This window comes from Cololabis saira, chromosome 6, assembly GCF_033807715.1.
Source record: "Cololabis saira isolate AMF1-May2022 chromosome 6, fColSai1.1, whole genome shotgun sequence".
NCBI lineage: Eukaryota > Metazoa > Chordata > Actinopteri > Beloniformes > Belonidae > Cololabis > Cololabis saira.
In genome coordinates this window covers 5417703-5444482 of record NC_084592.1, presented here as the reverse complement: position 1 = coordinate 5444482, position 26780 = coordinate 5417703, and the positions used below count along the sequence as shown (strand labels likewise).

Sequence of the window (26780 nt, the reverse complement as noted above, 5' to 3'; positions counted from 1 at the left end):
TCCATCCATCCATCCATCCATCCATCCACCCATCCATCCATCCATCCATCCACCCATCCATCCATCCATCCATCCATCATCCATCCATCCACCCATCCCTTCATCCATCCATCCATCCATCCATCCATCCATCCATCCATCCATCATCCATCCATCCATCCATCCATCCATCCATCCATCCATCCATCCATCCATCCATCCATTCTTCCATCCATCCATCCATCCATCCATCCCTTCATCCATCCATCCATCCATCCATCCATCCATCCACCCATCCATCCATCCATCCATCCATCCATCCATCCAGGGGGAGTAAATCAGTTCAAAGCAAACTAAAGACAGACTTTCAAAATAAAACAGGAACTAACCAAACACCAATTTTTCAGTCCTCTATCTCCACTATCTTATGATTGTACAACGCTTCACCAGCGTTTTCTCCAGCTTCCTCCCACAGTCCAAAAACACATATGTCCAGTTAATTGGTGATTTCAAATTGCTCATAGGAATGAGTGTGAGCATGTGTGATTGTTTATCAGTGTGTGTACCTGCAATGGAGTGGTGACCTTTCCAGGGTACTCCTGTCTAATTCCCCAGATTCCATTGACCCTGCACTGGTCTAAGCAGGCGTAGATAATGGATGAATAGATGGAAAAAGTTCAGGATTCATCGTATAAGTCTGACCAAGCATTTCATGAGCCATGCACAGACTTCCCTGAGCCATGCACAGACTTTCCTGGGCCATGCACAGACTTTCCTGAGCCATGCACAGACTTTCAACCCTGTAATTATGATAATCCAAAAGAATCCACTATGATCTTGGTGAGAAGCGCCACAAATACTTTCCCCACACCGATATCCTTGAGCTACAGCATGCTCGATTTGATGGACAGCCTCCCTGTTTTTATCACACATCAGTAGTCCTGGCACACTTTCATGAAAGAGGACATGAACCTCCAGGACAACGTTTAAGAAGGCCTCAGACCACTTCTTGCCAGCGGTTGAGTAGTCGACATCTCGGGTGTGATGCATCAGAACCAGAATGATCTTTTTATCATCTGCTGACACCAGAAAAAAGAAAAGTCAGACAGACAGGGTTCAGTTTCCTGACAGCAGGCTCATGAGCCTGTCCAGAATTAAAATTTGAAATATTTTCCCCAATTTTAGCTGCTTGAAGGTCATTTAGAAGACAAGTACATGTCATTCTTTATGTGTAAGATGACTTGCATCCTTATGTAGATTAATCTGGTGGTTTCATGTGAAACATCAGTCTAACTTGAGGTAGGTTTTGGTGTACCAACTCATGAAACTACCGACAGGTAACAGATAAAACAGATGAAACACAGTACCTGACACGTCCCTCATGGCTGCATCCACATCTGACCCAACACGAGAGCTGATTGGACAGAAGACAATGATGACATCGCTGTCCTGTTGGTTTGTATACGTCACATGCAGCTCACTTTTCAGTTGTCTCTGCAGGTCTTCCGCTGCCCCAAATGTTTCTCCTGTAGTGACTTTGTAAACTTTAACTGTGTTTACAGGCAGGAAAATATAAATCCGTGAACACATGGAGACATCAGAACTAATCACTGCAAGCAGGATCTTGTGAGCGAAAACTCACCTGCATCACCAGAAGACTGGGCTACCCAAGTTCTTATGAACCAGTATAGAGCGATACAGATAGAGTAGAGCGACATCATCATCGTCCATAGAAAGTTAATGAAGCCAGAACGATCAGAACTGCTAACACTTAAACTATTATTAAACTGAGCTAGAGCATCTTGTATTTGTCTGACAGCAGCCATGTTTCCTCTACAGTTCAGTAGTCCTGCAGTCTCGTGGAAGAGGACATCAACATCCAGGACAACATTCCTGAAGGTCTCCGACCACTTCGTCCCACCGGTTGAGTAGTCGACATCTCGGGTGTGATGCATCACAACCAGAATGATCTTTTTATCATCTGCTGACACCAGAAAAAAGAACAAGAAAACTGAAATGGAACTGAGGGTTCAACCTCCCGACAGAAGACGTCGTGCTGTCCCCACATATACATATATATCCTTTTTCATCTTTAATTATGAGTTAAGTTGTCTTTGGAGACTACTAACTTTATGAACTACACTGTTATCATAATATAATCTTTGTGTGTGAGATGATTTACACCTTCATGATGGCTTCACGAGTCCACAGTGAACCACCAGTCCAACATGAAGCTAACTGTGGTGAACCAACTCGTGTATCAGCTGGAACACAGTACCTGAAACCTTCCTCATGGCTGCTTCCACATCTGACCCAACACGAGAGCTGATTGGACAGAAGACAATGATGACATCACTCTCCTCTGGGCTTGTTAACTTCACACGAAGAACAGGTCTCAGTTGTGTCAGCAGATCTTCATCTGCCCCAAATGTTTCTCCTGTAGTGACTTTATGGACGTTAACTGTGTATGAATGCAGAGAAAATATAAAGAAAGAAGAAAAATAAAGACATCTTTACTAATAACTGCCAGCAGGATCTTCATATGAGTGAAGACACTCACCTTCACCGCTGGATATCATCTTGTAGCTTCCTAAAAGGAAATTAATCGGTATTATTTCATATTCCCAGACGTGGAACTCGGTTGATATGTAATGTCTGCTACAAGGGCAAGGACTTTCAGGCTAATTAGAATAATTGTTTTAGCACTTTGTCTCTGCTGCCCATGATTTAAAAAGAAAAATTTTAAATTATTTCAATGTCTCACATTAATTGCTTATGTATTTTGTTGTATTTTTTTGTAGATACACAGATAGATGGCGTAATATCGCATCAGCTGCTTCTTATTTGGGGTTTTATTAGTGCCACGGCTGCGCCAAGTGGCACGCCTCCTCCATAGCTATGCAATAGCAATGGAGGAGTAGTGCCTCTTGGCGCAGCCAGAGGCACTATTGTTATCCTGCGCGTTTATTATTATTATTCATTTTCCGGACAAACTTCGGCGCGTAACTAGTCCCGCAGCTTTGAGAAAACGCGAAAAGTAAAAACATGCGCCTTAAGCAGGAGTCGTGTGCTATGACCTTTATTAGCGATTGGTGTGCACGTTTTTGCGCAACGTGCAAAAACGTGCGCTTTTAGCGCCATCCGGAACGCATTGGGAGAACTTTGGGGCCTCACCACTCGCACACCGTTACTCAAAAAATTCTGAACCGATTTAGAAAGTTGTAGGCCCTGAATTTAACTACAGTCCTGTGGATTTTCAGAGCAATGGCCCAAATGGTTTTTGCACGAAGTGCAAAAACATTTCCAAATTTCCAAACTAATGGGGAACTAATTTTCCCATGTATTTGTATGGCCCCATTCAAAGCGGATGGGAAAATGTCGAGAAAAAAGACAAAATTCACCTTTTTTCTAAATCACCTATCTTTCTCATACTTGCACGTAGAAATGTCATTCAAACTTCAAAACGGAGGAAAACTTCTCTTCTCTCTCCAAATCTGAAACTGTTTTTTCCTAAGATGTACACTTTTCAAGATATGAGCCCTCAAGCGAGGACTGGAAATCACTTTTTTGTCAAATTTAGAGTGGAGCTCTCATTTTTTAGAGTGGGAGGGACAGCAAAAAAATGACCTCAATTTTTATTTGTAACTCGAGCTGACAGCCGAACCGTGAAAGCTAGAAAGATCATTTTTGGTCAGAATGTAGACATCGATGTTGGGATTAATAAAATGTGACTTTGACAGGCGGGGTATGCACAAAATTTAAACGGGGGGTGGCTAAAGCGGCGCCAATTCCTGCCTCAGTCTCCATTCACTGTAATGTAATCAAAAGTTTTCTTCAAAAAAATCTCACTTTGTTTTCGCACTGCCGTTACTAACACATTTAAAGGAATATCTGAATAAAATTAAGATTGTCAGAATCTGCCGGGTTCTGTGTCTCTCACGATGTCTTTGTTTTTCTGCTAGGAGCTATAAACAGAGTTATTTGAGAACTTGTCAAAAGGCAAAATCTGGGGTTTTCTCACAGCCAACCCGGAACCTTCGTCATGTCGAGGTTCTTGTTGCCCCTAGCAACCAGAGCTCAGCTGCTGAGTCATTGCCTGAGCCAGAACTGGTCACATGACTGAGTCAGTACAGACTTCATATACTTTAACCTGGAAAATGGAGAAATCTGAACCCTGACCTTTTGACCTTAGATGATCACCAGTCCTGCTGGGAACCGGTTAATGGTATATATTTGGTTGATATGTTATAGTCCAATATCTTTTGAATGGTTTGACATACAGAGTCATGGGTGGTGTCATAGGACTCAGTATCGAGTCCTTGACCTTCATTGGTGGAAATTAGCCCCGCCCCTTCTTCTGATTGGCCGATATGTCATAGTCCAATAACTTTTGAATGGTTTGACATAGAGAGTCTTGGGTGGTGTCATTGGACTCTGTATTGAGTCCTTGACCTTCATTGGTGCAAATTAGCCCCGCCCCTTCTTCTGATTGGCCGATATGTTATAGTCCAATATCTTTTGAATGGTTTGACATACAGAATCATGGGTGGTGTCATAGGACTCAGTATCGAGTCCTTGACCTTCATTGGTGCAAATTAGCCCCGCCCCTTCTTCTGATTGGCCAAAATGTGATATTCAAATACCTTTTGAATGGTTTGACATAGAGAGTCATGGGTGGTGTCATTGGACTCTGTATTGAGTCCTTGACCTTCATTGGTGCAAATTAGCCCCGCCCCTTCTTCTGATTGGTTGTCTCTATTTTCTGCTATAACTTTTGAATGGTTTGACATAGAGAATCCTGTGTGGTGTCATTGGACTTAGTTTTGAGTCCTTCACTTTTATTGCTTGCAAAATGCAATAATGTACACAAATGAGCAGCAGCCCGCCGTGGCACTCTCGAAATTTCTGCGAGGAAATTGTCAAGTTTAACATGTGCTACTAGTACAGTAGTACAGGAAGAGGCTGGAGTGGAATGAGGACCATCACTAGCTTCAGACCAGCTAGCAATAGAGGAGCTTAAAAACTCAAATCACATCAAGTCAAACTTTTCATACACGAGTAACGCAATGTGCTTTAGATAATAAAATCAACATTTAACATAAAAAAAACACGCACACACTCATAGTTAAAAACACACATCTGGTCATTTTCACACACATCCTCACTTTAATACCCACACAGCACACATAACCCCCCCCAGTGTTGTGCATGAACAAGTCCAGCTGAACCCGTTCATTTCTGTGAGAACGTTGAACTGAACGCAACATATTTGCAAATAAAGAACTTGAACGTGAACTTGTCCAGATCTGCAGATCACGAACTGGAATTTGAACTGTTCAGATTATGTGACTTTCAGCTTCACTGTTTAGGTCCAATTATTACGGAATACACTTCACCAGTGGGCAGCACACATTTAAAATACTCAAAGACACGACACCAGCTCCATGGTAACTGTGGCCCAGTGCAGTTTTTACGAATGACCAGTGAAGAGAGAGACGTCAGATGATGCCTCCGCTGATGATTATTTGCGGGAATTTTACACATTGACTCCCAAAGAGTCAGACGGTAAAAGTCTAACCTTTTGGTGCAAATTATGTCCACTTGCGCTGAGAAAACAAGTCAGAGCGTCTGACTGGTCAACTTCAAATTGTAAACATCATGTGGAGTTAAAGCATCCGTCCAGTGGGAGAAAATATCTGCAAGTCCTTGACAATCAAAAAAAGTGATCAGGAAAGACCAACAAGACCCAACAGCCAGAACGACCCCAGTCACACTGCTGCACCTTCAGGGGGTTGATTTCCCAGCAACAGGTAGAAACACTGATAATGGACTACATTGTTGGAGATTTACAGCCTCTGAGTAAAGTTGAAAAGCCAACAGGACAATACATGATTGTATAGTGAACAGTTTTAGGATAGAGTGGCGTTTCATTCGTACTTCTCACCTAAAAATATTGAAATGAACTGAATTTGAACTAGTTCAAAGTGAAAATAGTGAACTATGAACGTGAACTGTTCATTTTTAAACTATGTGAACTGAACTTTGAACTAGTTCATGAGAAGTATGAACTTGCACAACACTCACAAAATGCCCACAAGAGCTACAAAACATCACATATTTATAATAATAGTTTGTGCCCTTAAACTCAGTTACATTTGACTTTTTTGATGGTAGTTAAATTAATAGTGATGCCATTTTAAAGGTGAAAGTGTTCAGAATGATTGCCATGAGATAAAAACCAAGTAACTTCATCAAAACACATAAACCCATTCTCAAATGAAAGAAATCATTCATGTGTAACTGTGTGTTCCTACCTTTGCTGTGCTGCTGAGAAGAACTAAGAGGAGCTGCCGAATGAGACCGAGGTGGAGTTTATGTAGTAATCTTATACTTTCACTTTTGATTTCAGATGCCCATAAACCACGTGCTTTACAGGAATATAGGAAAAAAAACAAAAGATATCTGGATATTGGGATTATTTGAAGGATCCAGACTTTATTTTCACATTTTAGTTAATGCAGGACACTTGTAACACTGCTGGAAAACAAAATTCAAGTTCAACATTCCCATTTATTTACTTACTTTGCATACTTAAATAAAATTGATTATAAACATTTTGAGGGTACTCTTTGTCATGTTTAATCTGATCTTCTGTTCACTCTGTCTGCCAGTGAAAAATGATTAATTCATGTTCTGCTAAAACTACAGGCTGGTTGATTTATTATAAACCACGTGGTTCACTCATGCAAATAGTTTTGCTTTCTTTGTCACATGCTGATAAAGAAAGTAAATAATTCTGTCTGCAACTTTGTTTTATTGCTCCTCTCTCTGCAACGACGCTGCACTGCATAAGCAGAATTCCACTGGGGACAGCGAGGACATGTCCCTCGACTTCTCAATATCCCACTCCTGCCTCACCACCACTTGCAAGTCTGTTCATACATTCATAACGGCAAGTCATAATTGCGGGCGATACGCAGGCCAGAGTGGGACAGCGACCATCGATGTGACTGTAAATAACAGTGGGCATTCTTGGGGGTCGCCATAATATATCGGTGGTAAATGACTGCAGTGACGTTAGTTTTAAGTTGGATATTGCACAAACATTTGCTCTGGGTAAACCTCTCATTTGCTCAGGGTCCAGTGCGACTCTTAGCAAGCCGCTCCAACATTTCAAGGGCAGCATATAGAGGGAATGCGCATGACGTCACAGATGGGTGACTTCACACTGGGTTACACCCACTGAGTGGCCGAAAGACTGAGTGGCCGAAAGACTGAGTGGCCGAAAGACTGAGTAGCAGCGTAGACTTTCAGTTTGAGCAACTGGAAAACATCTAAAATGGGAAAGAGCTGTTGTGCAATCAACTGTACTCATAGATTTAGCAGGAAATCAGAGTTATCGTTTTAAATACTGCCGAAAAATAAGCTTAAGAGGGACAAATGGATCGCTGCAATTCACAGAAACAACTGGATTCCAGGCACCGAAACATGGATTTGCGGTTCCCGTTTTGTATCAAGTAATGTTGGATTTTTGGGTAGCTAACGTAAAACGGTCAAATCATAAAGTTCGGTGTCCTCATTACTTTCATTTCGCCAACAAATCCTGCCTTGAAGTCGGACCAAGCGTCAAGACTTTTGTATGCCTTCAAGCTTTGTTTCCTGTATTTCCACGGCGTAGAAATGAAGTACATATAAATATCAGGAAACTGGATTCGTGGCCAAATATTAATGTCCATGGACCACTGGTTCTTGGTAACTGTACCAAATATTAATGTCCATGGACCACTGGTTCTTGGGGTAACTGTACCAAATATTAATGTCCATGGACCACCGGTTCTTGGTAACTGTACCAAATATTAATGTCCATGGACCACTGGTTCTTGGTAACTGTACCAAATATTAATGTCCATGGACCACTGGTTCTTGGTAACTGTACGGGTCACTGTCAAGTCCAACTGTCTTTAATTTAAGCCCATAATCAGCTGTTATCTCGTCTTCTCCACTAGTTGCAGCTGTTTTTGCCACTCAGTGCAGTAAGGGGGCTGGTCCAGTGGGGAAGTGACGTCAATGCATACACTCAACAGACTTTACAGTAAACAAAGGGAAGAGGGCTGAAGGTGTCCTGACTTCCTGTTTTCAAAATAAAATGTGGGATATATGCAGATACTGCGTTTAAAGCTGTAGAGGAGCTAATGAGATAATATTTACATATACAATGTTATAATTATGAAGAGATTTTAAATGTGACAAGGAGAGGTGTACTGTATGTCATGCATTAATTGATCACATGACCTGAAAGCTACTGAGGTAAAATGATAACATTTACATTGTGAATGATTGGGACTGTGGTGGGTGTTGCTGGTTTGATAGATTCCTTATGACAGAGTAGGTAAGCAAAGCCATAATTCATGCAGTGACACTCGTCAAAAAAACACGCTGCCTCTTTATAGTTTGTTGATGAAGTCATCGCCAAAGTCAAACATCAGTTTCAGCGCATTTAGGATCAGAGTGTTGGCATCCTCATCTGAGCTGGTTTCATGACTGTAGTTTTTCACAGGGAGAATGCAGTTCATTGGAATCCCCAGTTTGGAGCTGAAGTCTGACATCTAAAATTAAAATGAAAAACATTTTATTGTAACTTCAATGTTTACCTCTGTGGGTCTGACCTCACATTATAAAAGACTCCAGCTGAAACTCACCTTTTTCTTCAGATATTTGCTCCTGTAGACGTTCCTCAGGCTCTCTTCAGTTTCACCACACGCCTCATCAATGTGGGTAAGAACAGCCAGTTGAGGAATACCTGCAGATAAGGAGGTGTATTTTTGTCTATTTTAGCATGAGCATTACCATGCTTTCAGACTAGACAGAAGTATAAATAATGTATTATGTAATTATACATACTTACAATGTAATTATGAAAATGTCTATCAAGTTTTGCAAGCCATTTGAGGCCGAAAATTAATTCAGCAAAAGTGTGTATATGGTACCTTCTTTACATATATTTCAAAATAAATGTTCAATGAAGGTTTTTCTGTTTGTTGTGAGATTGTTTTAGACATTTTATGTATACACTGTTCTGTTTTTCTTAACTTTTCTTTAAGGTAACAAATATTATTTAGGATCTATTTGCTGTAATCTTAACGGTCTACCAGGATTGGAAAAAAAGTCTTAAATTTTCAGAGATCTCAAGAGTAATTATAAAACTCATGTAGCATGTAGAGCTTCATAAACCTGAAAAAAAGACTCAATCTGTGGGAGCTGATTTTAACTTGACTTGTCATCAATCAAGTGCAAAACCATTTTTCAAAAGACAGGACTAAAACCTTTAGGCAGCTGCAAACCTTTGTGACACAACATCTTCACACTTTACATCATTCATATGTAAGTAATGGCATTCAGCATAGTTTTTTTTCACCATAATACAATATTTTGCTTGGAAAACAAAAATATTACAATTTTCCTGAACTTATTTTAAAACGGGTACAGAGTTCATCTCTCTCCGATCCCCTCTACTGTCTTATGTTTTCTTACCCAACTCAGTGGCTGCTTCTCGGATCTCCTTCATTTTTTCTAAAACGGAGGATCTCACTTCACTGGCATTGGCAGAATAAACACAAACCAGAACATGGACTCTGTCATCTGGCGATGGTGAGGAGTTGTAGCCAGGATCGTCATTGGACAGGCGAGATACAGGATTGAACTGCAGAAATTCAAAAGTACAGAAGTCTGGAAAATTAAACAGGTTTCTACTGTATAAGAGCATGTAATTCTTCATCAAACAAAGTTAATGAAGGACATATGTAACAACCTTATAACCCTCTTTCACACGTCCCTTCAGAGCCAGTTTGATGTCATGTGTATTAACTCCGTTGTCAGCCCCTTCTTCCAAACCCATGATGTCATTGAACACAAAGGGGTAGAAGTTTCCTCTTCCTTCCTTCTGGATTTTATGGGTTTCATACTGTAAGATCAACCAGAAATTTAGAAAATCAATGTATGATGCAACCACCACAAACTTCTGTTAGCACTGGCAACAAGATGTTTACTCAGATAACACACCGAATAATAAATCAACTCATACAGAAAATATCTTTTAAGATTGTTTTCATTAGAGATAAAATGTGTGACAACCTCCTCACTTCTGTGTCTAAGGTGCTGGAGCAGTTCACATCCTTCATCCCAGTGTGACAAAACATACAAAAAAACCCAACCCTACACCAAGTAGTCGTGCTGGACAGTGTCCCTTTAACTCATCATAAATATTTTATCATGTAGGATTTTCAAAGACTATTATAATCTATGACACTGATTGCACGTCAACAGTATTGCTGGAGGCAAATACTCTGCCAGTTAAATACATTATACATAATAATAACAATATTTTGGAGCTCATTTTATATAATTTCTTCTACACAAGATAACAGTCATAAAATGTAAATAAAAGCATTTTGGAGTTATTAGGAAGATCTGTTTTTCACAGAGGTTAGATGTAGCAATCTATTTTCACCGACTAATCTGAGTCAAGCAAACACAGACTTGTTCAGAGAACGATATGAATACCTTCTTATTAAACTCTGAGACTGAAAGAAAATAATCTAATTCCCAAAGATTTTGACGCATCTCCATTGAATAATGTAGATATTAAATATTTCTAACATCTTTTTTATCTACCTTTTTGTCTTCATTTTTTATTGAACAAAATAATGGCACAGTGAAAACAAGTTAGATGTCGTTCATCTGAGGTTGTAACAACTCAGTAAAATCAAATGATTTTTAACATGCTTTTACATAATGAAACGTAGGATCAAAATATCCAGATCAGAAGGCATATTTATTTCAAATGGTGAAACAAACCATCTTTGTGTGACTTTTGTCAGAGCTGATACCGCTGGCTGACGCTGGGATGGCCATTCTCCCTCTGACAACAGTGCTGACAGAGTTGATGAGGCTGGACTTTCCAGCACCAACTGGTCCGTACAGCAAAATTCTGAGATGACTGATTTCATCATTTTCTGGTTGATAGTCCTTCACGTACTTCAGATCTGTCCCATTGTCTCTGTTGACATGCAGAAACAAAGAATATCATTTAATAAAACAGTTTTGGGTCTCACTGATGCCTCTGAGGAAGAGGGTTCCTGCTTTTTGAGGCCTGACAGGAATATTTCTGTTTAGGCAAGGCAAGGCAAGGCAAATGTATTTATATAGCATAATTCAACACAAGGTAATTCAAAGTGCTTTACATTGATATTAAAAGCGGCAAGACATAATAACAAATAGGTAAGAATAAGAAAAGAAGTAAAATAATAAAAAGCACAAGCTGTTAAAAAAAATAAGGGCAGTAGAGTACAGCAGGTTTAATTTAAGAGTCCTCTTCAGTAAACAGTAATGTTTTTAACCCTGATTTAAAGGATCTACAGTTGGAGCAGACCTCAGGTCTACAGGAAGTTTGTTCCACCGGTGAGGAGCAGAATAACTGAATGCTGCCTCACCTTGCTTGGTTCTGGTTCTTGGGAACCACAACAAACCAGATCCAGATGAAGCTCAGGGGTCTGGGAGCTTCATAGGAACTAACAGATCCAACATGTATTTTGGTCCAAGACCATTCAGGTCTTTGTAGACCAGCAGTAAGATTTTAAACTCTATCCTTTGACTCACTGAAAGTCAGTGTAGTGATTTCATGACCGGTGTAATGTGGTCCAGTTTCCTGGTGTTTGTAAGGACTCTGGAAGCGTTCTGGATCAGCTGCAGCTGCCTGATAGATTTCTTGTTAAGGCCTGTAAAGATGCCATTGCAATAATCCAACCTACTGAAAATGAATGCATGAATAAGTTTTTCCATGTCTTGTTTAGACAGAATACCCTTAATTCTAGCAATGTTTTTTAGGTGGTAATAGGCAGATTTAGTGATAAACTTTAGATGGCTGTTGAAGTTCAGGTCTGAGTCAATAATTACACCCAGATTTCTGGCTTGATTTGTAGCTGTCAATGACATGGAGCCAAGGTGAGCGCTGATCTTTTCCCTTTCATTTTTAGGGCCAAAAATTATCACCTCTGTCTTTTCTGCATTTAGCTGGAGAAAATTCTGGCACATCCACTCATTGATTTGGTGAATACAGTTACTCAATGAGATCAGGGGACTGTAGTCATGTGGTGATACTGAAATATAGAGCTGAGTGTCATCCACATAAGTATGGTAGGAAATGTTGTGATGTTCCATAATCTGAGCTAGGGGTAGCATATAGATGTTGAATAGAAGCGGTCCGAGTATAGACCCTTGAGGAACCCCACATGTGATCTTGGTTCTCTTAGACTCATGGTTTCCTATTGACACAAAGAAGGCCCTATCATGCAAGTAAGATTTGAATCATTGAAGCACAGTGCCGGTAAGTCCCACCCACTTTTCCAGTCTGCTGAGAAGAATGTTATGATCAACTGTGTCGAATGCAGCACTCAGATCCAGTAATACCAGAACAGAGGATTTGCCTGCATCATTATTCAGATGAATATCATTTAAGACTCTCACAGTCCAGAAATATGCTTTTTAACTTAAATAAGGATTCAAATAATAATAAGGGTATGTGATCATATTTAAAAATGTATATTTTTCTGTATTTTGCATTTTTTGAGGATAGTCGTAGCAATGCTTGCTAGCTTCTAATACTTCTATAAGGTATTCCATCAGTTTTTTAAAAAGTCCTGAAGGTAAGTCATCATCATTACCTGCTGCATCTGTAATGGATATGGAAATATGTGTTGGAAAGAGACAAAATAACTTGCAGTTTAACAGTTGGGATGCACTCTTGTGTTTTATTTCATATTCCATATTGTAAGGAGGCATTTTGAAATAATATTTTGAAGTGTTTCCAGATGCATTGTTGTTGCATAGTTGTTGTTTAGTTTTTTTTGTCCAGAGAAACCTGTAGTCTATTAATTTGAGAAATGTATTCTGCTTGATTGCTCTTGTGTTCCGGGTTTGGTCTGTAGGGGGCGCGTTTTGCCTGTTCATTACAGTCTGAACCTGAAGCCAACAGCGTCATTCGCTTCATTTTCTTTCTGTTTCCCCTTACAGGTGAGGAAAATTGGTATAAATAATGTTCAACTGTGTATATATGATCTAAATGATCTGTCTAGAGTAACTATAGCGAGTGAATTTAGTCAGCTAAATACAGTGGTGTAAAGTAACGAAGTACAAGTACTTCGTTATTGTACTTAAGTAAGATTTTTGAGAATTTGTACTTTTATTGATACTTTCATTTTTCTGTACTTTTACTTTTACTTCGTTACATTTTCAAGGAAAAAATCGTACTTTTAATCCGCTATATTTAAAATTGGACACGTCGTTACTCGCTACAAATTAAAGAACAGCACAGCGGGGGCTGATTTATGGTACCGCGTTACACCGGCGCAGAGCTACAGCGTAGGGTACGCGGCGACGCACACCCTACGCCGTAGCCTACGGCGTAAGGTGTGCGTCGATTTGACGCGGAACCATAAGGCGGACGGGAAGGAAGGGTGGCGCGTGAATATACCGAGAAGGAGCCGCAGCTCCCGGGAGAGTTGCGGCGCAGAGGCGGGCCGGACGACCGGAGGAACCGCCGTCGCGTCGAGTACCGATGAGGACTGAAGCCTGAATTATGGTTCCGCGTTAAATCGACGCAGAGCCTCGCCGTAGGGTACGGGCCCTACGTTGGTGTAACGCGGAACCATAAATCAGCCTTGAGCGGCAGCCGACGCGTGTCCATGCGCACCATTCTTTGATTCCACCCCTTCTAAGGTGGTTTTGGCATTTAAAAGTTCAAAAGTCTCATCCTTTATCAGCTGGGGTTGCTTAATGTTGTCACTGCATACTACAGGCTGGGGGTGAACCTGTCAGCGGGGCCAATGGAGTACAGCAGCAGTGATGAGCAAAGGGAGACATTAAAATGTAATGGAAACAAACGCTAAAGGGGTCAGAATAATATCACCATTATTTAGAGTTGTAAGCAAATTCTTGGATTCTTAATTTCTTTGCAATCCTTTTGAAAATAATTTTGTACTTTGAATTTTGTACTTTGTACTTTGTACTTTTTACTTTTGTACTTAAGTACATTTTACACAATGTACTTTTGGTACTTTATTATATTTAAGTTGAGGTACTTTTATACTTTTACTTAAGTAATGTTCTTAATGGGTACTTTATACTTTTACTTAAGTAATTTTCAAGCAGAAAATTTGTACTTTTACTTAAGTACAATATTTTTGTACTTTTTCCACCTCTGGCTAAATATGAACGCATTCGTCCTGATGTATCAGCTTGCTGGGTTCGTCATACAGACGCGGACGGTGATGTATAAAAAGTAGATGTGCATGTATTCATTTTGAGAATATGTGGAGGAAATAAAGGTGTGAATGTATTTCAGTTTAAAGGATATAGTGTTTATTATGGATGCAAATGTTCAACTGATATGTTCGTTCGTTTGTTTTGTTTATTTCGAACATGTATAAAAACACAAGAAAAAAGAAAAAGATAAGAAAACAAATACAGGTGGGCATTCCACCACATAAAGAAAAAAACAAAAACAAAATCAAAACACATATTTCAGTTACATGTTGTTGGATAAAATAATTCAAAACCACACTGAATATGTAAACTGCATGTGCTGATTAACTAAATGTGTCTGTGTGTTCTTCTGACTTTTCACTGAAAAGAACCATTTTGTACCAGGCACGAGATAAGGGGGGCCCCCAGCAATAAAATTTGTGCCATCTCCCCCCTTTCTCTAAAAGTAATAAACCAGCCTCACACACAGGGCAGGCAGATCTAGCAGGACGGTTGACAGGAACAGGCTGCGGAGCCTGTTGCAGCTGGATCTCCCTCTGCAGAGGCCCACTTTAATTATATCCCAGGCTTTGTGTCTTTCTTTAACTTTTCCAGCTCAATCAACAAACCCGGGGTGATCAGTTCGATCACAACAATGTTCGAAAAGGAGTGGGGGAAAGTATAAACTTATTTAATCCCACCCCCTTTCCACAACTAGACATAAATTATATGTCTGTATTTACTTTTTATACTATACACTAATTTGTATAAATATATATAATTTTTACAAAAATAACCTGTTCAATACCAGATGTAAGCTCTATATAATATAACTATTATATAAATATAATATAACTATGATATAAATATAATACGTATATCTAAGTATATAAACATACAAAGACAAGATGACGAAATACCAGAACACACACAGCTGCTGATCTTTAAACACAGTCTTCACTTTTATACCTCAAATAAACTATTTCTTTATATTTCTTCTTAAATTGTTTTATGTTTGTACATTCTTTTAACTCCACAAAACTGATACACAAAAACGTATTTTTGTTGTACGCACAAATAAAGATTTGAAGTTTAGGTTTCCCCTTAAATTATAACCCCCTTCCCTCCCAATGAATAATTTCTGAATGTTTTCCGGTAGTGAATTATTTTTTGCTTTAAACATTACTTGTGCAGATTGAAATGCCACTAAATCCATAAATTTTAGTACTTTAGACTGTAAGAATAGTGAGTTAGTGTGATCTCCATATCCAGCCTTATGAATGTATCGTATTGCTCTCTTTTGAAGTATTGGGTAATGAGTGTAACCCCGTTTTATAGTTATGCCCAAATTTCTGCACAGTAAGTGAAATATGGAAGAACTAGTGAACAGTAAAGAATATGAAGGGCCCTGTAATCCAAAACCTGTTTTGCTCTATTAAGTACTGCAATGCTCTTTGAAACTTTGTTTTGTGCATGCTTAATATGAGATTTCTAGCTATCCATTATTACTCCAAGAAATCTGATTTCGTCTACTCTTTCAATATCGCTGCCATCCAATTCAACTTTTATTTGCATATCACTTCTCCAATTACCAAAATACATTATTTTTGTCTTATTCATGTTTAATGATAATTTGTTATCAGTGAACCATATTTTTAATTTACTCAATTCTGTCGTAACATCAAGCATTAGTTTTTTTAAATCAGTACCAGAACAGAACAGATTTGTGTCGTCAGCAAATAGAACAGGTTTTAGTTCTTTAGACACTTGGCATAAGTCATTGAAAAGAATAAACAATTTGGGTCCCAGCCCTGACCCCTGGGGGACACCACAAGTAATGCTCAAACATTTGGAACAGTAATCACCCAGCCTCACAAATTGCTTCCTGTCACTCAGATAGCTCCTCACCCACTGTAAAACTGTACCCCTGATGCCATACCGTTCCAGTTTAGTAAGTAAAATATCATGGTTTATTGAATCAAATGCTTTTTTTAAATCCACAAATACTGTATTCCAAGTGCGTGCTGTTTCTGATCTATAGAACTTGTTATTTCTTCCACTGAATCTATTAATGCCAATGATGTAGATCTATTTGTCCTGAACCCATACTGACAATCAGAGAGTAGTTTGTGTTTATTTGTGAAATTTTCCAGCCAATTATTGAAAAGCTTTTCAAGAATTTTGGAGAATTGTGGAAGCAGAGAGACAGGTCTGTAATTTGTGAAGTTGTGTCTGTTCCCAGATTTGTACAGAGGTATTACTTTTGCAGTTTTCATTTTATTTGGGAATGTACCAGTCATGAATGATAAATTACAAATGTATGCAAGCGGTTTTGAAATACCCTCAATTACCCTTTTAGTTAGAGACATATCAATGTCGTCACAGTCCGTGGATTTTTTGCTTTTACATTTAGTAACAGTATGTATGACTTTTTCTTCTTCCACTGCTGTAATAAACATTGAACTTAGATTCCTTTCAATAAAACAATCCTTCTCTCCCTCAGGTGTTACAGTATCAGGTATTTTGCTTGCTAGATCAGGGCCAACATTCACAAAGAATTAATTGAATCTGTTAACAACATCATTCATATAATTTTCTTTGTTGTCCACGTAAAAAAAGTTTGGGCAACTGCCTTGTTTTACTCCATTCTTTATCACATTATTTAGTATTCTCCATATTACTTTAATGTTGTTTTTGTTATCATCCAATACTTTACTATAGTATTCTCTCCTAGTGGTCCTTATAATATTAGTTAACTTATTTTTATATTTTTTATATTTAATTTCAGTCTCCTTAGTTCTTTGTCTTATGAATTCTCTGTAAAGTGTGTTGTTGTTTTTGCAAGCATTCTGTAGTCTCTTTGTGATCCATGGATGATCTTTATACATTGTTTTCTTGTTGATTTTTCGTACAGGACAATTCTTATTATATAAATCTTTAAATATTCTCAAGAATATATCATATGCACTATTGACGTTGTTAGTATTGTTTATAATGTTTTGCATCAATAAGTCACTTTTAAGGGCACTTAGCGACTCTTCTGATTTTACTCTTATTTACACAATAGTTTTTGTTTCGTCTGGTTGATGAGTTTTGTAGTTTCCATCATATACTGTAAACACAGGCAGATGGTCACTAATGTCACTGAGTAATATTCCGCTTACTGTCTTATTTAAGATGTCATTTGTGATTATGTTATCGATAAGAGTGGCACAGTGGGACGTTATTCTGGTGGGTCTGGTGATAGCTGGGTACAGGTTCATACTGTATATTGTATTGATAAAATCGTTTGTCATTTTGTGATTATTTGGGTTAAGCGAGTCAATGTTGAAGTCTCCACATATAAAAATCGTTTTATGACTTCTCATCGTAAAAATTTCCTCCATCCAGTCCTTAAACAATTCAATACTGGACCCTGGTGTCCTACAGTATATATCAGTGTCTCCCAACCTGGGGTCCGGGCCCCCCCTGGGGGGGCGCCAGAGATCTCTGGGGGGGGGGGGGGGGGGGGTGCGAAACTTTGTCTGCTTTGAGGATATGCAGTTGTAAAAATTATATTTACACATGTTAAATAAATAAAAAAATCACAATAACACACCTAATGGAATACAGTAATCCAAGTCTGTATAAACACACTTAGAAATATATTTTGGTCATTTGAAAATACTAAGTTATTTATCAGGATAAAAAACTTTAAAACGTATTATTATATCATTATTCAACATTTAATCATACTACTACTCCAACAAGTTTTTAAAGGAAAAATGTTAAAAAATGTTGCTCTCATATTAAGAGACATTTTTCAGAAATATTTCTATGTCCTTGCAATAATTTTTTGTGTGTATTTTATACATTGGTGACACAAAAGGAAGGTGAGAAAAACAAAGTACAGGGTAAAACAAAGAGAAATGTATCAAAAAAACATAATTAATGTTCATTTTTTCAATTAAAGGTTTGTAAGAATAACTTTACTCTTTTGCTGCTAGTACGTATGGGTCGGGGGGCCCGGCTGGTCTTAGACACAAGTAGTGGGGGCTCCATGGAAAAAAGGTTGGGAACCACTGCTATATACAGTACACAGCTAATAAGTGCACTTTTGTTTTTCTCATCATACATTTCTATTGTTACGCACTCCAGTACATTATTAACAGTTAACATTATTAAATCAATAAATAATTCAATCATCAAAATTATAACAAATCAAGGATTAACATATATTGCTTTGCCTTTAATGAGACTATGTAATATACATGTATTACGCTGTCTGATAACAATCTCCCGACGAATATTTAATTCTCTGGGCATTAATGCTGCACCTTCATCAATTGTGTCTTCATCAAAAGGACATGCCATGTTTGTGACAATGGACTTCTAATATATATACTGACTCTGTTTTTAATGACAGACGGCAGAACTTTGCCAAAACTCGCCTGCTGACTGAATGAATGAGGAAATCAAATGTGCGTGCAGCTCTGAAAGAGGCGGAGACGCAGAGAAACTCCAGGTTCATTGAGATAAACCTGGTCCCGACCAGGTTAGGTTCGGAGCGTCTGTTACTACGGTAACTGACCGAGAGCTTAAGTTACCTCTCTTTGTGAAACGGCTAGAGTTACTCCTCTTTCTCTGGTTTGAGTTACCTCCCTTTGTGAAACGGAAAACTCAGAGTTTCCCTCATTTCAGGGTTAACAGACTCAGAGTTTTCACTAAACCTGCTTTGTGAAACGGACCCCTGGTGCGTCAGAGGTGTGTTGTTTTTTCCTTTGTGCACTAAAACAGATCCATCCAAGAGTTCTCACTCCATGGTTTCTGTCAGTTTTACAACTATGGGATATTTCAGTGAAACATGATGGCAGGGCAGCCAGTGAGCCACACTGCTGGAGCTGAAAATATGACTCTTTTTTTTTTTTTTCAGAAATAAACATAAGAAGACATGCAATATTAGCTAGGACTACTGTCACCGTGCAAGTGTATAAAAATAAAGATGTACTCACCCCCACGATATTTGTCTCCAAGGACCTCTCAATACTGACAAAGGAGCAATTAATTCAGTTAATTCAGAAAATATTAAAGTCATGCGACAGTACACACTTGTGTGTGTGTGTGTGTGTGTGTGTGTGTGTGTGTGTGTGTGTGTGTGTGTGTGTGTGTGTGTGTGTGTGTGTGTGTGTGTACTGCATGTACCGAGATGTGTATCACTTACGTGGGGAAGGTGGTGGGGTTTCCGGACCTAAACACAAGACAGATGTAAGACTTTTAGGTAGGAAAAAAAAAGATAAAACTACGCTGTTTCAGTTTCACTATAAAGTATCTTATGAGTACCCAGAATTTGAATTTGGGTTAAAATTCTACACAACTTCAATCACAATTTCTAACCACCTTTTGTCACATTTGCTTAACATCTCCCCACCAAGCCGTAGCTGCCCACCTTATAAACATTAAAAGCAAAATAAGTCAGCAGAGCACAGCAGCTGTGGCCAAAAACCACAGCAAATATAGATCAACAGGAGGGGGGTTCATGCTCGTGCACATGCAACAGGGGAGGAGGAGAGGAAGGAGCTTCAGAGAGTTAAGGGTGCGGCACAGTGGCGGAGCCAGAATGTAGATAATGGGTGGGCCTGCAAAAATTTGGGTGGGCCTGATTTTTTTTAAGTTCAGATGTGCGTACGAATCATATTGTGTAAAAAAATCTGTCGGACTCCAACCACTGATTATAGTAAACCTCATATTTAAGTCAGATTGCTGTCAGATACATATCAGGTATGAAAGGATATACAGCCAGCTGCGGGAACTAATTCACAGTAGGGGGTGTGTGCCGGGTGAGATACCTCGCGTGCAAAAAAATCGAGTATTATTTCGGTTATTTAACCCTAATTTAATGGATCTTATTGACGAACAATAAAGAACTGCACCTTTCCTTTCCACACGCAAATAGGAACAAACTGATACAGACAATTAACCAGGCATAGTTAGTTGATCCTTATTGACACAGCATATTTATTAACAGAACAGGAACAGGAAACCCATCAGAACAAACAAATAGCAATCAAAATGATGGGATCCCGTGCGGGCCGTGCCTCAGTTGCCCACCATAACGTCGACTCATAACCAGACGTCTCCCTGTGTAGGAAAAATAACAAGGAAAGAGACATATGCTTGTTTTACTTCCTTTGAGTAATAAAACCACAAATTCTCTTGCATGGCCCCGTTATCAAAATATATGCCTAGGCCCAGTGCTTAATTTGTAAAGTGGGAGGTCCCGGAGCGCAGAGGATGAGTGGCTCCGGACACAAATTCAGCACATTGGACAGCGCCGCGCACCTGACTGTCGCAACCAGTAGCCTACTCGTTTATGAGTTTCGTTCATAAACTTGGTGATTTGCAAGTGGGGTTGGGTCGTATAGAACAGATATTGAAATTTCAACAAACAAACAAACAAATTGAACATTTTAAAGTTTTGTGCTACCCCAAGTAAACGTAAACATAACATGCCACGGCGGGCCAGAAATATAAAAAATAAACACTGTTTTACCTGCAGTTGCTAAACAAGACGCAGTCTTCTGGGCTTGGAGTTAAACGCGTTGATTATGGCATCATAATCCGAACTGTCAATCATCTCTCTTTCAAAAGAAATGAGTGTGAGGTTATTGAGGCGACCAGTCAGCATGGATGATCTCAGACGCGCCTGGATCCTGTTTGTAGCGGAGAAAAGTCTCTCAACGCTGCAGGAGGTCAAAGGGAGCGTTATGATGGCTCTTAACAGACTGTTCATGTTGGGAAAAACATCCGAAGGGCAGCTGTCCAGTATTTCCATCAGTGTGGGGAAGTTGTCTCGATCCATTTTCCGTCTGATGTGCTGAGTAAACACAGTACGTTCAGCATCAGATATGTCAATTCCATACAAGTCACACGGAGCCTGTAAAACTTCTTTGTCTCCGAAAGTGGCAGATCCAGGTGCAAAAGAGGCCGATGCTCTCATGACTCCATGTGTCCTCTTTAAATCGGCAATTTAACTCCGATATCTGCCTGTCCAGAACACTGTTCCACAGGGTCTTTAAATCAGCATCACTCTAATGTTTTCCCCAAAGTCATGGTGACAACAGATGTGAGAAACTTTGAAGGCAGCTTGCGCTCACGAGAAGCAGCCACATCCCAGTTAGCTATCTCGTGCTTTTCCATCAATTCTCCTGTCTGTCGGAGCACTTTTTCAAAGTCACCATCTGAATCATCCCACAAAGTTGCATATGTAGCTTTCAGCGTTTCTATAAGGGATATGCAGTCTGTGACGCACAGTGTTGAGCTCTGCAGCCCCTTTGTGGCAAAATCACTATTTTCAAATAGTTTGCAAAATGTGACAAGCATGAAAACGAACTTTTTTGTTTGCATCTGTTGCAACAGTTGTTCTGATTCTATTTTAGTTTGTCTTCTGCCTTCTGCACATTCAGCTAAAGCCTCTAATAATACATCCAACAACTTCAATATCTTGTGCACCGACCCAGATTTTGAACTCCACCTGGTGTCACTCGATCTCTCCAGCTCCACGCACTGACGGTCAGGGTGCATCTGGTTTTGGATCTCCATAAATCGAGCGTGCCGCTGGGCCCCAGTGAAGAAGCTGTATATTTGGTTGACAGTGTCAAAAAATGAGCTAACATGGCCGGATTCTTTGGCTGCACTGCACAACACCAAGTTAAGCCGATGTGAGTTGCAGTGTACATAAACGGCTTTGGGAAAAGTTTCTCTCAGGACAACCTGAACCCCTCCTCTGTGTCCCGACATGACAGATGCTCCATCAAAACAGAGTCCGACACAGAGAGACGGATCCAGCTCGAGTGGTTGAAGGACCTCCAGAATCTTGGTTGATATGCCCTGTGCAGACAAATCTGCGGTCTCAACAAATCCCACTGCGCGCTCTTTGATCACTCCTCCACAGAGCCGGATTAAATAAATGGACTATAGGCAGCCTGTGATTTTTGGGCCCCCCTCCATCGATGTTATTTATGAAATCTTAAACTTACCAAAGTTACTAATAAAACTTAATTCACATTTTACATAGCAAAGTCATAGTCAAGTTGGTTCTTTGTATTCCAAAATAAGTCATGTGTTGTATATTAAACAGTCTATCAGACTATCTTTAGATTTAAAGATTTAAATACTGGATACCTTCCCCTGCCTCATCATCATCTCTTGCCTCGACGCGGGGCCCCACGGCTGCTTGAGACCCGGGCGGATCGGTGATTTTTGTAACAAATTTATCAAACGTGCCTTTCAGAGAGGCATTAAACTCTTCCATTTTCTTTTGTTTTTTTCTTTTTTCATCCCCTGATGGAAATTTCCTTAATCTGTCTCGTTCTCTCGACATTGTGTGACAGTTTGTTCCAACTCCACCCGTCTGGATCAGAGCAGCTTGTGTCTGCGCTTAGTCTGATCAGTTGTATTGAACAACAGACACGCGTCATCATTGCACATATATTTATTGATATGCACAGACTAGTACACATTTAGGTCCGTAATGGAACGTGACTGTTGATATTTATAAGGAAAAAAAAAAAAATTGGGGAAAAAAAAAAACGGCCCATAGCGCCAGGCCCCTTGGGGCGCCAGGCCCCTTGGGGCCTGGGGCGCCAGGCCCCGTGCGGTCGCACGGTTCGCACATCCCTTGCGGCGGCCCTGTGCGTAAGTATGCGTATATATATATATGTATGTATACTAAATATAGTAATAATGCACATATATATATATATGCCTTAGGTTTTTACCGGCATGTTATCAACCATTAATATGTGTGCAGACAAAAAAAAAAAAAAAAAAAAAAAAAAATCTTTTTTTTTTTTTTTTTTGTCCCTCTGTCTGGGCCCCCCCCCCTGTCGGGCCCTAGGCACGTGCCTAGTCTGCCTTTGCGTTAATCCGGCTCTGCTCCTCCATGGATGAATCTCACACAAACAGCAACTAACTCTCTTTTCGCCAGATCTTTATACTCATCTGCGAGTATTGCAAAATATTGTCCATGCAGTTCAGCCTTAATCTTGCGAAGCAAGATTGATGCTGCAGCCTCAAGTAGCCCATCCTGAACCTGGTGGCTCATCAGTGTGGCATTTCGTGGAAGTTCCTTCAGTCGGTTTTCAATTTCTGGTGCGTATTTTGACAGAAACTTAAAAAGCTCTAAGAAATTACCCCTGTTGAGCGCGTCCTCGGGTTCTCTGTGGCCTCTGAGTGGGATCTCAAGCTTAGCACACAACATAGCAATGTCCAGAACAACCTTAATGTGTTCCCGGTTTCTATCCACAAATGCCGGAGCATCACCGTGCAGTTGGTTCAACACCGTCCCCCGGCTTTGCGGTCCATGGCTGGTCTTGAATGATGCCAGTTTTGTGAGCGCAATGGCATGCGGCTTACTTGATTCATGTTTGTCGCAGGCATCTTCGAGACGTTTCCAGTTTTTGTAACCACCTTTTGTAAAAGTAGTCTCTGTGTGCATCTCCGGAAAATGTCTGCAAGCCTTACAAAACACTGCATCTTGAGCTTTGCTGTATTCTATCCACTTGTACTTCCCATACCAGTTGGGATTAAATGACCGTGATTTTCCACCAATGACAGTAGCTGGGAAAGCTTTTAGCTTGGGTTGAGTGGCCGGCTCCTCGATCGGAGATAAATCTGATGGTGTGTGGATTAATTCAGCAGGTGCTGCCAGTGGTCGGACCTCTTGATGGGTCGAGGCTGGTGCCGGGTCATTAACGTTAGCACAAACACGACTATCTGAGGATGAGGCGGTTCCCACCTTATTCCCCGAGTCAATAAAGGTATCCTGATGACCATCCTCTTTAGGCACAGCCTGGTCCGAGCTTTCTTCAGTCTGTAGACGTGGTCTTTTGAAAAACTGGCTCAAAGACATCTGTTTAGCCATTGTTAATTTACGAGACGTTCAGCGATCTGCAACCGTAGTCTAATGCTGCGTTCCATTTACCTCGAAAATCGGAACTCGGAACTGGGAATGATGTCACAGCCGAGTTATCAGCGTTCCAGTTAACTTACAAAGTAGGAAAACAAGTTTGTAGTTCGCATATACCACATGAAAAATGTAAATTACACTATAGCAGCATATATATGCCGAACAATACTTGTATACGACTGATTTAGTGTGATCAAAACTAGAATGAAGTGCTACGAATTTTTACAGAGCTCTCTTCTACGGTTTACAACCGGGGCAGCCATCTCGGAATGTGAACTCGGGGGTGGTGAAGACTCTCCCACTTTCCCAGTGGGAAATCCCACTTCGAGGGGCGTTCCAGTTCAAAATTCCGACTGGGAACTGGGAAATCCCCACTTGCGAGGATAAATGGAACGCGGCATAATTCAAATCACCCGCCTCTGACCCGCTCGTGAACAGAAACATGACGCGCGCAACGTCAGTCAATCACGTGGGAGAGGAAGCTCGTTTTTATATTTTTTTATTTTAAATTTTAATCGTTAACAAAAAAATAGTTACACAGTTACACTTTTAAGGCAGACACAATGGTAACTGATCATGAATTATTATGAAAAAGATTTTTTTTTTTTTTTTTTTTTTTTTCATGAATCTTACTGGGTGGGCAAGCTGTCAATCTGGGTGGGCCTGTGCCCATGCAGGCCCACCCATAGATCCGCCCCTGGTGCGGCATGTTTTCTTGGAGCACTGGAGTGAGGGAGGGAGGGAGGGAGAAGCGGGCTCTCTACTTACGTGGGAGAGGACTGTAGTCTGGTGCTGCTGCTGCTGCTGGTGCTGCTGGTGCTGCTGGTGCTGCTGGTGCTGCTGGTGCTGCTGGTGCTGCTGGTGCTGCTGCTGCTGCTGCTGCTGCTGCTTAGAAATGCAAAGATTTAGTCAGATAATTCCTAAAAAACAGTTTTCCATTTATTTTGAAAAAACATGCAGTATTTAACTGTATTTGAGAGGGAAAAATGACAAAAATAGCAGTGAAACTGTTGGCACACGCATCTGAAAACATGGTCGTATTCATTTTACTTACGTTTTGATTGTTCCGTTCCCATAGCTGCAACAACTGGATATGTAAGAGAAAGAAAGAAAGAAAGAAAGAAAGAAAGAAAGAAAGAAAGAAAGAAAGAAAGAAAGAAAGAAAGAAAGAAAGAAAGAAAGAAAGAAAGAAAGAAAGAAAGAAAGAAAGAAAGAAAGAAAGAAAGAAAGAAAGAAACACAAGCAGTCACTGAAGTCATCTTAATTCTTTCTCTTCGTCCTCTTTTCACATTATGGACACATTTATTTTCTAAAAACTGTAAATGATCTGAACTGGTGTTAGAGCAAACAAAAGCAAACCCAACAGGCTTAAAAGCCTTTTATTAATCATGCACATGAGCTGAGTCTCCCGCTGAAAATACCAACTAAAGATAAGTTAAAACAGTGGAAGAAGAAAAACTGGTACCGGTACATTTTTTTGACAAAGTTGAATCCTACCTTTAGTACAAATGTCCTTCAGCTGGGAAGAAACCGAAGATGTGGTGCAGCAAATAGCAGCGTGTCCATTTATAAAGCATTTTACACTTTCACTTTCACTGTCATGAACCAGCTGACCTGTTGTCCAGCAATGGGCTTGCTAAGTGACTCGTGAAGGTCACAACTTGAATTCTTGAAAACCTCTTTCAGTATAAATATGCATTTACAGTTCCAGCACAGGGTTACATAGACTTTAAAAAAAAACAAACATAATATACACATCTTCTTCCCCCAGGGTTATAATCCTGTCCATCCATCAGAAAATGGTGTGTACAAAATCATTTAATAAGGATTCTATAACTATTGTGTAAAAAAGTGTTGAATACATCTTTATAAACACGTTTTAAGGACTAAGTGACAGCAACATCTGAGTAAGACTGAAATAATACAATAACACTCAAAACTAGAAACTTTCAGGACATGTTGATATGGGAATGCCCGACTGCAAATTCACCCCTCTTGCTGTTGGTGTTTGGGCTGGTACTGGATGTGTTAAGGGCGGTTCTGATTAGATTGGGGTTGTCTCTGGTTCTGTCTGAGGGGGTTCTGGTTGTGTTGGGGGGGTCCAGAGGCTCCAGGTAGTGACATTTTAATAATGTTTTTTATTCAAAAGGGCCAAGTGTTCATCTGAGGATTCGATGCAGGAGTGACACAGAACAGCGGTCTTACCAGAACAGGCTGCTCGATTCCTGTAAGTCATGTGGTTAATCCAAAAGTGTTTCTGGCAACAGCAGCAACAACACAGCAGCTGTAAGAATCCAGATCACGGGGCTTCAAGGGGGACTGGGGGGCGGCTGTACGTCCCCGGGCCCAATTGGCTGCTATAGGCCTATGCTGCTGGGGGGGCACCGACATGATCCACTGAGACTGAAAAAGATCTGAAACAGAAAAAAAAAGATCTGAAAACAAAAAAAGGATCTGATACTGAAAAAAAGATCTGAAACTGAAAAAAAAATTAAAACTGAAAAAAAGATGTGAAACTGAAAAAAAGATGTGAAACTGAAAAAAAGATCTGAAATGG

At 40.0% G+C, this 26780-nt stretch overlaps 2 protein-coding genes across 2 annotated transcripts; both read right to left on the bottom strand.

The window, feature by feature from the left end:
* Positions 1-226: 226 nt before the first annotated feature.
* On the bottom strand, positions 227-2013 carry LOC133446333 (uncharacterized). The gene is made up of 3 exons (XM_061724345.1): positions 1622-2013; positions 1347-1529; positions 227-1055 (listed from the first exon to the last, which is right to left on the bottom strand). The coding sequence occupies exons 1-3, from the start codon at positions 1932-1934 to the stop codon at positions 664-666; spliced, it is 888 nt and encodes a 295-aa protein (XP_061580329.1). The 5' UTR covers positions 1935-2013; the 3' UTR covers positions 227-663.
* Positions 2014-6463: 4450 nt separating this feature from the next.
* On the bottom strand, positions 6464-25748 carry LOC133446332 (interferon-induced protein 44-like). Its single transcript, XM_061724344.1, has 11 exons — positions 25721-25748; positions 25278-25310; positions 24992-25108; positions 20365-20394; positions 19478-19504; positions 19269-19302; positions 10834-11035; positions 9788-9940; positions 9511-9679; positions 8679-8779; positions 6464-8585 (listed from the first exon to the last, which is right to left on the bottom strand). Exons 2-11 carry the CDS (start codon positions 25297-25299, stop codon positions 8424-8426), a joined length of 1017 nt encoding a protein of 338 aa, XP_061580328.1. The 5' UTR covers positions 25300-25310; positions 25721-25748; the 3' UTR covers positions 6464-8423.
* Positions 25749-26780: the final 1032 nt, after the last annotated feature.

What these genes read in the sequence shown, in the direction of transcription:
- LOC133446333 (XM_061724345.1), bottom strand. Translation starts at nt 1,934, where the DNA reads ATGCATCACACCCGAGATGTCGACTACTCAACCGGTGGGACGAAGTGG. An exon ending in CCAGTCTTCTGGTGATGCAG is followed by an intron (nt 1,530 to 1,621) that starts GTGAGTTTTCGC and finishes CTGTAAACACAG; the next exon opens with TTAAAGTTTACAAAGTCACT. An exon ending in AGCCATGAGGGACGTGTCAG is followed by an intron (nt 1,056 to 1,346) that starts GTACTGTGTTTC and finishes TGGTGTCAGCAG; the next exon opens with ATGATAAAAAGATCATTCTG.
- LOC133446332 (XM_061724344.1), bottom strand. Translation starts at nt 25,299, where the DNA reads ATGGGAACGGAACAATCAAAAC. An exon ending in ACAAAAGTCACACAAAGATG is followed by an intron (nt 9,941 to 10,833) that starts GTTTGTTTCACC and finishes TTGATCTTACAG; the next exon opens with TATGAAACCCATAAAATCCA. An exon ending in GTGTGAAAGAGGGTTATAAG is followed by an intron (nt 9,680 to 9,787) that starts GTTGTTACATAT and finishes GAATTTCTGCAG; the next exon opens with TTCAATCCTGTATCTCGCCT.